The sequence below is a fragment of the Giraffa tippelskirchi genome, chromosome 13 (assembly GCF_054371585.1).
Source record: "Giraffa tippelskirchi isolate mGirTip1 chromosome 13, T2T-mGirTip1v1.2.pri, whole genome shotgun sequence".
Taxonomy (NCBI): Eukaryota; Metazoa; Chordata; class Mammalia; order Artiodactyla; family Giraffidae; genus Giraffa; species Giraffa tippelskirchi.
In genome coordinates, this window is record NC_137287.1 from 118,925,074 (window position 1) to 118,939,149 (window position 14,076).

A 14,076-nucleotide genomic window follows, 5' to 3' on the forward strand; every position below is an offset into this window, starting at 1 on the left:
ATGGTAAAAATTCACATTTGAGCCCCCCCTACTTTGAGACAGCTCCTAGGTGTGAAGATTAATTTATTTGTGGAATTGTAGAGTATAAAATTTGTACAATGAGCCTCATAGTCTGAGGTAAAATGCAATTTGAAACTGTTGTAAATAATATTCAGTCAGTATCTTGTAATAATATGGAATGGAAAAGAATATATATATATATGCATGTATATGTAAAACTGAGTTTACATCAGAATCAAACACAACATTATACATCAACTATACTCCAATAAAAAAAAGAAAGGCTACATTTATAAAGTAATAATAGTATTCAGGACATATTGTATGTGTTAAATGAATTCTCAGTATGTGTACTGAGCTCGGAATATTTCTAGAACTCCCCTCAGCCTGGGAAGGGACTGGGCAGGCCCCCCTGGAGCACGTTGTGTATAAAGCTCGGCCTTCCTGCAGCTGGTCCAGTTTAACCTCCTCACAGTGGCTCAGTCTCTGGCAGGGGGCACAGACCATGCGCCCTCTCTCTGCTCTCACGCTGGATAGAGCCTGGTGTGTAAGTACCGGCCCCAACACATTTGGTTTGATTTAAAATCAGTTGATCAAAATTGGTATCGATATAAAACCAGTTAAAAAATCATGCGTTTTCTTTTAAATATTATTAATCTATGTAAAATTCTAGAAATTTCAGTAAAAATGTGAACTTCTGGCATCTCTGGAAGAAGCAGACTCTCTCAGCCCCAGGCCCGAGCTCCTCCCAGCAGGGATCGCTGAGTACAGCTGCTCCCTGGGGACTGCGGGGTAGCCCAGGGAGCCTGGGAGTGGGTGAGCCTGCTCTGAGCAGGACGAGGAAAAGAGTTATCTTTTAATTTTCTGTGCTTCAGAATTATTAAATATATTTTTCAGCAGGTGTTGGTTTTCAAGTTAAAGAATAATAACCTAATTAATAGTATAGACAAGTGAACCACATTTGGGTGGTGAATGCAGTGAAGTGCCTTGAGGAGTCATTCAGGCAGGCAGTGCTTGACCTCAGAGAAGGGTGAGGTTTTTAGGCTAAGACAGCAGGGCAGGCCGTCCAGAGGCGCTGGTGTTGGTGGAAAGCCGAAGTAGGAGGCAGGGCCTGTGTGGAAACCCGGTGCTGCGGGGAGCAGCGGGAGGTGAGAAAACCAGCGGTGGAGCCGGTGTTTTCTTCCCGCGTTGTTCGGTTTCCAAGCTGTCCTGCTGGGCGGCCTTCTACCTGTGTTGTTGTATGCTTAATATATTTCTTGAAGTCAACCTGCTTGTTTATGTATGTGCATTTTACAACAGTTTTTTAAAAGCTTTTACTGTGGTAAAATGAGAACATAAAATTTAGCATTTGAACCATTTTTAAGCATATAGTTTAGTGGCATTAAATACATTCACAGTGTTATTTAGTCATCACCACTATTTCCAGAACATTTTTTATCTTCCCAGACAGAAACCCTACCCATTAAACAATTCCCCATTCCTCTCTACCTAGCTTGTATTTCACTTTCTGTTTGGTTTTTTGTTGTTTTTTTTTTTAACATTTTCTGCTTTTTTAGTGGCCCCTATTCTACTTTCTGTGTTTATGAACTTAACTATTCTAATACGTCAAATAACTGGAATCATGCAAATATTTGTCCTTTTGTATCTAGCTTATTTTCCTTACTGTGATGTTTTTAAAGTTCATCCACATTGTAACTTGTAGCATCGCTTCTTTCCTTTTTATGGCTGAATAATATTCCTTGGTAGGCACGTACCACACTTTGTGTATCCATTCATCTGTTGATGGGCCCTGGGGTTCTTTCCACCTTCCGACTGTCATGAATGATGCTGCTGTGAACATTGGTAAACGTTTATTTTAAATAAGGAAACTTTACAATACTGTTTGAAGTGGGAAACCAATATTGTTTTTATAAATAAATATGGTAAAAACAGAGTAGTACATTTGCTTGCTGAAGCCTCTGAGGCCAAGCCTGCCCTCTTGGTCAAAAAGAGGGATCAGCACACTGGAGGGAGGCTTGACACGGCAGCCCCAGACGGACGCGTCTGACTTCACTGGGATTCAAAACGAGAGCCAGAAAGGGCTGACTTTCTCAGTCTGTGGGGTCAGTGGTATTTGACACACATTGCTCAAGTACCGCCTCAAACCACCTCAGACCGCTTGAGGGGAGGAACCTGGGATCTTTCCGTAACACTGTTCCCCGTCAGGTGGCATGTGGGCTTCCGATGGCTTCTGTGACAAATTACCACACGCTGAGTGGCCTGAAACAGCGGAGATTGTTCAGTCGTAGTTCTAGAGGCCAGAAGTCTGGAATCAAGGTGTTGGCAGGGCCACACTCCCTCAAGGGAGCAAATCCAGGCCCTCAGGGAGAGTCGTTCATTACCTCTTATAGCTTCTGGTGGTCCCAGGCGTTCTTTGGCTGTGGCAGCATAACTCCTCTCTCTGCCTCAGTCTGTCTTCACGTGCCTTCATCTCTGTGTCTGTGTGTCATTTTCTGTCTCTTTTAAGGACACTCATCGGGTTCAGGGCCTACCTAATCCAGCAAGATCTCAATTGGATTCTGCCCTTAATTCCATCTGCAAAGACCCTATTTTCCAGTCAGGTCATATTCTGAGGTTCCAGGTGGATGTGAACTGGGGATAGAGGATGCTGTGAGCCCACTGCAGGCGGGCTCTCCTTTCTCCCAGGGGAAGTTTAGTTTCTGAAACTCCAGGAGTCTCTGCCGTGGTCCTACCACACAGAGCCTGAGTAGGGTGCCCCACAAATCACAGAGGTCGGCCCATTTCTTTTCACATGGCCCCAGTCTGAGTCATGAGCTTGTTATACAGGCAGTTACTTTTAAGACTTAATAAGGCAGTTTCAAAAGTCATCATTTGCTTCTATTTTGAGCCTTTTTCAAATGTTATTTTAAGTCTTTATGGTAATAGCCATACATTTGTAAGGATACGTTTATCATTCTTTTGTATAGGTATTTTGACAAGAAATCAAGCTGTCAAGATTGTGGCTTAGGAATTTTCTTTTGAAAAGGTCCTGATTTTTCAGTTTTAAATAGACTATATTACCTGTCATCATTTGGGTTTGAGAACCAGTATGTATTTTCCCTCCAGTCCACCACAGTTAGAGCTTCCTTCCTTCCTTTGTCCCTTCCTTCCTTCATCCCTTCCTTCCTTCCTTCTGTAGGTTTGTAAGAAGAGAGCTGTATTAATACAAAAGATGAAATTCTTATTTCATCCCCCTAAAGTTGCCCCCCAAAGATATTCATATTCTAAAAATATATTTCATAATGGTATTTAATATTTGAATCTGAAAGCATGGCGAGGGGCTCACTTTATAGCCATGTCCCAGGTTGCAGGGGCATCAGGTGAGAACTCTTTTCATCACAGTCAGATTTAGGAAAATAGAATAGTTGTCTCTGATAGGCAGAGAAAAGGCAGAGCTATGTTAAACATGAGTGGGGTTTACCCTGCCTCTAAGTTGATTGTTTTAGGGCTTACTGTTACCTCTTTCCTGGAGGAATTCCAATTTGTGGACTTGTTTTTGAAAATGTTCTATTTGAATTGAAATGTTTTCTATATTAAAATTAATTTACTTTCCTTAGTAGAATGAAGAGCCTACTGCTGTACATTTGGAAGCAGTTCATCATGCTATTTATTTTTCTGATCACCTTTTAAAATCATTTGTTCTACATTTTTAAATGTAGGTTTTCTTTTGAGGTCTTTGTATGTTTGTTTGTTTGTTTTGTCGCTGATTTGGTTTGGTTTTTATTATCAGGTAGTGATTTAAACATTGTATGTTTCCACTGGGCCAAATTCCAAGAGAAGAGTGACTTTGGCTCTTCGCTGATGGATTTATTTCTTAATCCCATGCCTCTGAAAATACCCATTTTATGTTTACAGGAGGAAGAAATGTTTCGTCCAAATATGTTTTTCCTCCTCTTGCTTCCACCTATTATATTTGAGTCAGGATATTCATTGCACAAGGTAAGACTCAGGCATACATTAGTGCTTTTGGTCTGGGTGACTCCCTATGTTTCCTTAAAAGCTTGGGTGTTAATTTAGCAGCAGTGGCTCTGTGTGAACAGCCTGGGGTATGAGGTGGAAGCTGGACCATCACGCCTGACTTATGAAGAGGAGCAAACACGATCAGTGGGCTGCTTCCATGGTATCAGGCAGTGCAGCTTACTAAACTAGTGTTCTCCTTAGAGGGGTACCTTGCTTAGATGACCAGAGTGATTGTTTTAAATGTTTACTGATTTGGCCGCGCCAGGCCTTAGTTGCGGCATGTAGGTCTTCTGTTACTGCGCACAGGCTTCTTTCTAGTTGACGCTCAGTAGTTGCAGCAAAAGGCTTAGTTACCCCGAGGTATGTGGGATCTCAGCTCCCCGAGCAGGGATCGGACCCGCATCCCCTGCATTGGAAGGTGAATTTCTTTACCACTGGATGACCAGAAAAGTCTCCCAAAGTGATTTTAATGGCACATGGATGTCATGCTGACTCCTCTTGGACACAGACTGACCCATATTAAAAAGTCAGACTGTGTCCTGTGAGGACAGGACGGGTGCCCCAGGCCTGCTGGTTCTCTCCCTCTCTCCCTCCTTGGGCCCAGCCCACCCATCCTTCAGAGTCTCCCCTCTCTAGCCCTTCCCTGGGCCTCAACTCTCAGCCGACACCTGAGTTAAGCCTCGGTCCCCGTTCCTTCCCAGCCCCTCCCTGGCCCTGCTTCTCCTCTCCAGACAAGAGTGTGGCCTTCCCTCCAGGCTTCCAGCTCCTTCTGGCCCATTCACTGACTCCCACGGTTGCTCTGCCCATGCTTGGCTCCCAACCCTGTAGCGCAGCATCTGGCCCCGCCTGGCTCTCTCCTTTGCTCTGACATTTCTGGTCTCTGTCATCCAGCTTCCAGCGGGGCTCTTTCTGCCTGGGCAGGAGCTTTTCACTTTGTGTACCCTAGGCTTTCCTTTGTCTGTGAGTTCTTTTTAAATATATGTGTATTTAAGTTTTGAAATAAGAAGGTGATTCAACTTAAAATACTAGTAGTACAACAGTTATTTTGTAAATGTGATTTTAAAAAAATGTGAGTGTTGGAAGGACTCAAGGTTTGGCCTGTCCTTGGAGAGGGGAAAGAGCCTGCATTTTGGACCCAGAGGCCCAGGTCTAGTCATGCGCTGCCCCCTGTGGGTTCCTTTTGAGTTGTGCCTGCGTGCTAAGTCGCTTCAGTCATGTCCGACTGAGACCCTGTGGTCTGTAGCCCGCCAGCCTCCTCTGTCCATGGGATTCTCCAGGCAGGAATACTGGAGTGGGTTGCCGTTCCTGGAGATCTCCTCCAGGAGATCTTCCTGACCCGGGGATCAAACCCGTGGCTCCTGTGGCTCCTGCACTGCAGGTGGGTTCTTTGCTGCTGAGCCACTGGGGATGCCCCCTTTTGAGTAGAAATTAAAAATAATGAACAAAAAGATCCCCCAAACCCTACCTCCTAGGTTGCTTTGAGATTTACGTTAGATGAAACAATGTAAGCAAAGCACCACTCACCACATTAAATAATTGGTAGCATTTCTTGTATTATCTGTTATAATCTGACTAGTTATTATTTAGAGAAGGAAATGGCAACCCAGTTCCATATTCTTGCCTGGGAAATCCTATGGACAGAGGAGCCTGGCGAGCTTCAGTTCAGGGAATCAAAAAGAATTGGAGCCTCTAGACAATGTGATTATTAATAAGAGTTTAATAGGGGATATATTTATACATATAGCCGATTCACTTTGTTCAGCAGAAACCAACACAACATTGTAAAGCAGTTATACTCCAATTAAAAATAAATAAAAATTAAATAATACTAATAACATAAACTTGAGAATTAAATTTGTCATGAGAGTTTTGGTAAAAACATACAAATTAAATCTTTAGTTTTCCTCCTGAATAGTAAAGCAAAATTAAGATGTTCGGTCCAGATTTTTTTAGTTACCATTTTGCTGTGTATTAATCAAAAGAAAAAAACGAAAAGAAAATTTAGTGTTTGAAAAAATCCTATAGCTTATAAGACTGACAACAGATAACTGTCAGAAAAACAAGCAAGAAGGATTTGAAGGTCAATGTCTTCTACTCTTTAATTTTGTGGACAGATCTTGAAAGGACTGAGAGCAGACTATGGAAATGCTCCACAGCAGCGCTGAAGACAGTGATGCGCATGTTATGTTCCTTTTGGTGTGCTGCCCAGTGTGTGGATGTTAGCTTCCCGGCCGGGGGTTGAACCTGAGCCCTCGGCAGTGAGAGCATGGAGTCCTAACCACTGACCTGGAACTCCCAAAAAAGACTGTTTGACTTAAAACCATGACACTGGTTATTATATTAGCACATGTAAAGTTTTTATCTTCTAATGTTTTCAGAGGACGGGGAAATAAACTTATTCAAAATTTGAGGAAAATAGTTTCTTGAGAGAAAACTTCTTTGAAGATGACTTTCCAGCAGAAAATGTAACAGTTTATGTGAAAGGGACTAATGTGAGTTGAAAGTGTGAATTTAGAGACTTCTGTCCACTGCCTGCACTTGTCCCTAAAGAATAGGCAGTTGACTTTGTTTTATTCTAATATTGCTGTATTTGCTGCTGTAAATTTAGGTTTGGACTAAAAATTTCCATATGATTATCATCAGTTGATATGCATTAGGTAGGCAGCTATTTGGTTCTTTGAATTATTAGTACCATATAAAGAACTGAACATTAACTGTGTCAGAAAGAAGCAGATGAATTTGCCTTATGTAGCAAAGGGAAGTTCTTATAGTGGGGTAAATTGAGTTTTGGTAAATTTTCAATATCCAGATTAATATTAGCCAACTACGTAAGTTATAACTGAATTAGATCCCTGTAAACAGACAAAGTGTTAGTTGCTCAGTCATGTCTGACTTTTTGCAACCACATGGACAGTAACCCACCAGGCTCCTCTGTCCCCATGGATCATAGCCTGCCAGGCTCTTCTGTCCATGGAATTGTCCAGGCAAGAATACTGGAGTGGGTACCCATTCCCTTCTCCAGAGGATCTTCCTGACCCAGGGCTCGAACCTGGGTCTCCTGCCTTGCAGGTGGATTCTTTACCACCTGAGCCACCAGGGAAGCACCAGGAAAAGACCCTGATGCTGGGAAAGATTGAAGACGAGGAGAAGGGGGTGACAGAGGATGAAATGGTTGGATGGCATCATCGACTCAATGGACATGAATTTGAGCAGACTCTGGAAGATAGTGAAGGACAGGGTAGCCTGGGGTGCTGCAGTCCATGGGGTCACAGAGCTGGACATGACTTAGCAACTAAACACACACAAACAGACCAAGACTTAGTGTAATCTGTTCTTAAAAAAAACAAAACATCTTTTTGCAAAGAAAAACTCATAGATGAAAGTCTTTTGTTTAGGAAAGAACCCAATCGTTGTGTTTGCCTTATGTTATTTTAAAGTTCTTTGTGTGCTAAAGATTGATATACCAAAGTAATTGAATGTCAGGCCACGGGCAGCCAAATCAAAACTGCAAAAAAATGAGGCAAAGATATTTCCTGAAGGAGATAGGCTTTAGTGGGCTCTCGGTGTTGAGCTGAGGACAGTCTTTTGAAGTTGGGTTTAAAGTATCTGTCCAGTGATTAGGACCCTGCTTTCACCGCCAATGGCCAGGTTCAGACCCTGGTCAGAGAACTAAGATCCCACAAGCTGCATGATGCGGCCAAAAAAAAAGATCAGTTCCTTTTGTCTATGACTTGACAACTTCTGACTAAAAAAAATGGGATTCCTTGCTCAGGCCCACAGTCAAAGGCCATCAAGGTTCCCTGGCCTTGTCCCTAAGTAGAGTCCACAGGATTCTAATAAACAGCTTGTTTTTCTTAACTTTAATGGATATGTGAAAGATGTTACCACTGCTTGGACTCAGATATTTTCTCTTAAATTCTGTAGAGTATAGATGGGAATGTATTTGTCATATTTATTTCACTCTATTTCACTAATAGAGTGGAATAAAATTGCTTAAAAGACGTGGACAGCAAAAAGGAGCTTCTGATAGTATGACCTATTATCTTGACATTCTTTATAGTAATGTACCTCTTCTTAATTAATTGAAAAAAATATCATTATACAGACTTTGGGCTTTGATCAGACACGAAGCACAGTTAATTCCTTCAGTATCTGTTCGCTAGGCATCATGCATCTGATAGGCATTATGCCAGTGACTATGTCGTACAAGAGCAGATGTGTTCATTGCCCCCAGCCTGCAGCCTAGTGGGAAAGACAGATAGCAGTCAGGTAATGACATAAGTAAATGTCACATTTCAGCCACGTCAAGTGCTACCAGGAGAAGAGGCATTGTACATCAAGAACATAGACTGCGATCTGACTTGGCGGAGGGATCAGAGAAGGCTTCCCTCAGGGAAAGTCAAAAATGTCCTGAGGTCTTTGGATGATGAAAGTTCACTAAGCAGAGGGGAAGGAAGAGTGGTCCAAGCCCAGAGAGTATGACGATGTGTTTGAAGAACAAAAAGCTACCAGTGAGGAGACTTCCCTGGTGGCCCAGGCGTTCAGATCCCGAGCTCCCAGCGCAGGGGTCCAGGTTCCATCCCTTGGTCAGAGAACTGGATCCCACATGCTGCAACTAAAGATCCTGCATGCACTACAGAGATCAAAGATCCCATGTGCGGCAGCTAAGACCTGGTGCAGCCAGATAAATAAATTAAAAAGGAAGAAAAAAGCTACCAGTGTGACTGGGAACCCAGAGAACAAAGGGGAAGTTAGAGACTTTGAAGGGATCGAACCATCCAGGCTTTGGTTGCGTTTTATGTGCGTTTTGAGTGGAAACGGGGGTCAGAGTGAAGGCAGCACTGTCAGATTTATCTTTTGCAAAGATCATTCTGGAAGCCCTTGAAGAGCAGAGGGCAAGGCCAGGGACGGTTGAGACTTATTATTAATCGAAGCTGTGCAGTAGTCCAGGGGAGAGATGATGGCCGCTGGCAGGGGCAGTGGAGAAAAGCAGAGACATGAGTGATGTGGGGAAGGCTGATGCCACAGGACTGGCTCTGCACTGCAGGTGGGGGTGAGGGAAGGTGCCCAGGTTTCCAGCTTGCCAACCCTGGAAGGTGACGGTGCCCTTTACAGAGATTCAAGCAGGTAAGGAGGGCCAGTTGTGGGGTCGATGACTTCACTGACCAGACCAGCCTTTCTAATCATTTCTCTCATCTCTGCTCTTTCAAACAGGGTAATTTCTTTCAAAATATTGGTTCCATCACCCTATTTGCTGTTTTTGGTACAGCAATTTCTGCTTTTGTAGTAGGTGGAGGAATTTACTTTCTGGGTCAGGTAAGGAAAATATCTTTGAAAAACCTTGAAAACCTTACATTCTTAGAGCTTGTGCAGGACAGTGGGGTAGGGACACCTGATGGGGCCTGGGTTTCCAGTCAAGGTAAATACTCTGCTGCAAAGAAATCCAAAGTCAAACAGGCGCAGTAAAGGCTTGCTCAGCTGGTTTCTCAGCGTCCTGGAGAAGCTTTGCTGTTGGAATTGAGTGAATCTTTTCCATAATCCCCCAAAGTATTTGATCATATTTGCAAACCACTATTGTCTTAAGTTGGAATACCTAAAAATAAAGCAGAATATATACCATCAAGATCTTCAAATTATAACAGTATTGATTATGTTATCAGACTGAAGCAAGGTTAAATTTCTGTTTCTTTAATAAAAATTTGCATTTTAAAAATCAACAATGGTTGTGAATGTGTTCACTCCATTCCAAGCTGTACTGTAGAATTATTTTCCCTGGATTCTCCACCATTCCTAAAGCAGTTCCCAGTGTCATCAGTTGAGTGCTTTGTACTTTGAGTTCAAATTAATTTGAATTAATTCAGACCTACCTAGGAAGGTAGTATCTGTGGCTTTGCCTTATGCACGTCTGTTGCATGTCCCAGTTCTTTTCCAGTACGGTCAGTTGTAGAAAGTTTGTCGGCCCCAGTTCTGCAAATGCAGTTTGAGGTTCAGGCCTTGGGGTGACTGGCAGACTTCTTTTATGTGTGTCAGATGTGTTTGCTTCTTTTGATGGCTCTGTCTGATTTTCAGCTTTACCACTGCCTCGATGGCACCAGAATAAATCTGTCTGCCATGCAACCTTCTTCATTGCTCAGCTTCCAGCATCAAAGGGGAATAAACTTTAGAGAAGAAAACTAGTTAATTTGGCTTGACGAATGTAGCATTCTCTGTCATACTTTTGATATATGATGATCAGATGGATGCCTAAACTAAAACTTAGGAGTTTTCTGTATTTTTCAAGTGGTTTGGGGACTGAAGATTAATGTCCTTATTAGTCTGTAATAAAACACTAATGGACATTTTAATCTTCTTGGCTGTTCTCCAGGGTTTTTTTTTTGTGTGTGTCTGTGTGTTTGTGTGTTTTATTTTACAGGCTGATGTAATCTCTAAACTCAACATGACAGACAGGTAAACCTTCCATACTGTAACACCCATGTGGCTATACTTTTTTACTGGGGAAAGGTTTCTCAGCATTGAATCCTGATTTCTCTATTGTGTCTCTTGGTTTGGCTGACGATTTCTGCTGTAGAATCTACTCTGAATTAATGTGTATCTCCAAAATGAATCAAAACTATCTTGAAGAATTTTGAAGATCTCCAGTCAGAGAGTTGTTGACGGGAATGATTTAGTTTCAGCTTTCAAGGGAATAACTCTTGGTTAGTTAACGCCCCCCCCCCCCACACACACACCAAAGGCTACACCATTGTCCTTTTATTATTAAAGATCACCTGCAGCTCATTTCTAAAGCTTTTCAATGGCTGTAATGGAAACTTATCCCCTTGACAGGTTGGGGATGAAGTCGGGGTGAGGTGTCAGCCTTTACTCTGGGATTCCCACCAAGGGAGCGGGGAGGGGGCAGTGGGAGCAGGCAGGGCCAGGGCCTCTGTTGTGGGAGCCGTCCCCAGGCTGAAGCTACTCGGTCGTACACTCAGAGCTGCTGTCTAGGAGCCCAATCCAGGAATTTCCATAATCGGCTTAGCAGGAAGCAACCTAGGCAGCTGTCTCTTGGAAGGTACCAGATCTAGTGCTAAAAAAGTGCACACAGAGTGTGACCTGGTTTCCCCTCGCTGAGACAGCCAGTGAGTCTGCAACCTGCCTCTGTGTTTCTCTGCCAAGAACACTGGGTTCTGTTCTCTGGCCCGGCTGCGGCGCTCAGAAGTTGGACCCAGTGCTCAGTCCCGGGGTCCCTTTCAATGGGCCAGCAAGAGCTTACAGTCTTTAGCAGCAGTACCTTGGAGCCCTTTTCGTGAGAAATGTGCCTTTGATAACATCAAGTCCAATCTTGTTTTCTCTCCAGGGACATAGATTTCAAAGCTTTTATTGTAAGATAGTCTCGATATATAAGCAAGAAGGGAAAGACGCATTCTTGTTTCACAGGGAGCAGGAAGCAGAGCAGAACTGATGGCCTGTATTTTGTACGTATTTTGCAACTGAAAAGAAATGCTCAAAACCCAGTGTCTGTAAAGGCAGATGTCACAGCATTCAGTTCTTCAGCCTGTTTGGGGACAGCTGGTTAGACATACAAAAATGCTTGATAAATCCTTGTGAAATTGAATGGAACCAGTGGATGGGATGTTCAGGAAGCAAGGAATAAAAGAATTGGCCTTAGACAAGCAGAGTAAGAAGACCCAGGTGGAGTTTCTATGTGGGCAGACACTTCCTGTTAGAAAGTGACTGTCGCACAGATTGCGGAGGTGGGAGGGGGTGTCCTCTGGGGGAAATTAGCCAGCGGTTGTAAACCACACAGCTGCAGGGCCTGGCGGAACCCTTCACAGAAGGAAGCTGGCCAGGTGCGTGTCTAGAGCTGGTGATGGTGGTGAACCAGGGAGCCCACTCTGTCTGAAGGGTACCGCCACCTCCTAGCTGCATCTAGTAATTACTATGTAGAAACATGGGCCCAGAATGACCAGATATCTAATTTTTTAATTCAAAAGAGGCCAAGTTTCTAGATTTAATGGGGGATTTTTCCAGTTTTAAATGTTGGCAGCTTAATCCAGTTTAAAACACCGTACAGGTCAAGCATGGACCTGTGCACGGCAGAAAACATGAAAATAACTTTGTTGCACAGATTTTACTTTATTGGTGTTTCTACCAGAAAGCTAGTTCCCTCGTAGATACACGCTGTATTATTTCACCACCCCAGTCCATTTTCTTTCTGTTTTGTGGACCTTGCTGTCTTCGGGGATGACAGATGCAAGAAAACACAGTTGAACTTCTGGCTCCTGGCCTTTTGAAAGACTGGTTCATAAGGTATGAAGTGGAACAGCTGAGGGCAAGATTCAGTGACTGCTTAGAGGCAGAGCTCTCCATGATCCAGACAGTTCACAGTTCAGCCTTTCCATGTTCTCTGTCAGAAACACTGTGCCCTAGTTTAGATTCACAACCAAAGCCAAATGTGCTATATGGTTTGTGCAAAGCACGTCTCCCCTAACTTCTTATGGGAATTTCAGACACACAGGAAGGATGAGGCGCTGCATGCACACGACCACCTGGATTCCACAGTCACTGTTTAGCCAGATTTGCTGTAACACAGGTCTTGCCATCTCTCCATCCCTCTGTCCATTCATCAGTCCGTCTTCTCGTTTCCACTCTTTGATTTCCAGGTCAGGATGCCACGGGGACTGTTAGAAAGAGCAGCAGTCAGTCCTCTTAGTGCAGCTGAAACCCGGCACAAACTCGTTTTAGCAAAAAAAAAAAAAAAAAGTTTGTTGACTCACAGAACTGAAGTGTCCCCAGAGTCATGGCTTCCTGCACGACAGCCTCTGGGGACCCGGTGTCCGGAACCCCTCCTCTCACTGTCTTAGCTCAGCTTTTCCCTGGTCAACCTCACCTCGGGCATGCTCATCCCGCTTGGCAGCACCAGTGGCTCCGGGCTCATGGTCCCCCTCACTTCAGCCACCCCTGCCAGAAGGGCCATCCTGATTCCCAGCGACCTGATAAAATGCCTGGTGACGGTCCTCTGACCAGGCTTGGGTCCCCTGCCTACTCCTCGGACCCCACACAACTCCACGGATGGAAAGTGGGGGAGGCCTGGCTCCACAAAGGAAAATTGGAGGGCAGTCACTGGAACTGGGCTGCGGGTGCCCCCGAGGGGCGGGGGAGGGGCCGGCTGGGCCACACAAAGTCAGTGCCACGCATGACCCGCCACGGCTCCCAGGGCCCCACCCCACTGCGGGATGTACTTTCCTTTTTTAAATTTTTGGCTGCAACTCACTGCTTTCAGGATCTTAGTTCCCCGACCAGGGATTGAGTTCAGGCCTCTGCAGTGAAATCGAGGTGTCCTAACCACGGGACCACCAAGGAATTCCCCAAGATGTATTTTTTAGACACTCTTCTTCCTTCGAGGCCCTTTTATGTTCTGTGGGTGAGGAGAGTGGGGCTAAAAGAAGAGAGAGAATCTCTGTGGGTTGCAGAGCGAGGGCCTCAAGGCCAGCCACCAACAGGTCACAGCCTCCCAGGTTGGTGGGATTACCTCTCCCTCCCTCCCGCCTGCCTGCCTTCCCCAAATAGCAGTTCAGATCCTGAGAACACACCCATGACTAAAAATATGGTGCCCACCGCCTGGGCGCTCACAGTGGGGGCGAGAGGTAAAGTCACAGCTCGTAAAGCGCATGACAATCTCTGTGAGAATTGCAGTCTGAGCTGAGACTGTCTTTCAGGGTCTGCTCCTCAGCTTGGGACCTGGAGACCGTCCTCAAAGTGAGCAGGCTCTCCCACGTGAATTCACATTAACTGAACTCCCAGGGCACTGTCATAGAAACCAGAAGGCCAGGTTATTGATTTATGAAGAGCTCCATAGCTGGCCAGGCAGCCAGGAGTCCCCTCCTGCCAGCACTCCTCTCCCTGAGCTCAGAGCTGGATGATCATGGAAGCTGCTGGGGACATCCAGGGGACAGCACGCCCTGGTCCCCAGGCCAAGTAGCCCCTCTTCCCTCCCAGAAGGGAGGACAGGAAGCGAGTGGATGGGCTCTGGCTTACATCTCTACCTGAAACTGTCTCCTGACAGCTCCAGGAAAACAGTGCCAGGCGTAGTCTTTT

The 14,076-nt window shown here is 44.7% G+C and overlaps 1 protein-coding gene across 9 annotated transcripts in view; it reads left to right on the top strand.

Moving 5' to 3' along the window:
• Window positions 1–14,076, top strand: part of SLC9A8 (solute carrier family 9 member A8) — a 70,626-nt gene that overhangs the window by 23,998 nt on the left and 32,552 nt on the right. For 4 of the 9 annotated variants that reach the window (XR_014073916.1, XM_081560261.1, XM_081560255.1 and 1 more), the window contains 3 exons: window positions 3,895–3,978; window positions 9,214–9,315; window positions 10,412–10,446. Coding sequence is in view for 8 of the 9 variants with exons in the window: in XM_081560261.1 (XP_081416387.1) it covers window positions 3,895–3,978; window positions 9,214–9,315; window positions 10,412–10,446 (221 nt within the window). In the remaining variant the exon portion in view is untranslated. Of the gene's footprint in view, window positions 1–3,894; window positions 3,979–9,213; window positions 9,316–10,363; window positions 10,447–14,076 lie in introns of all 9 variants that reach the window. The other 5 variants (XM_081560259.1, XM_081560253.1, XM_081560254.1 and 2 more) reach the window with 3 other exon arrangements.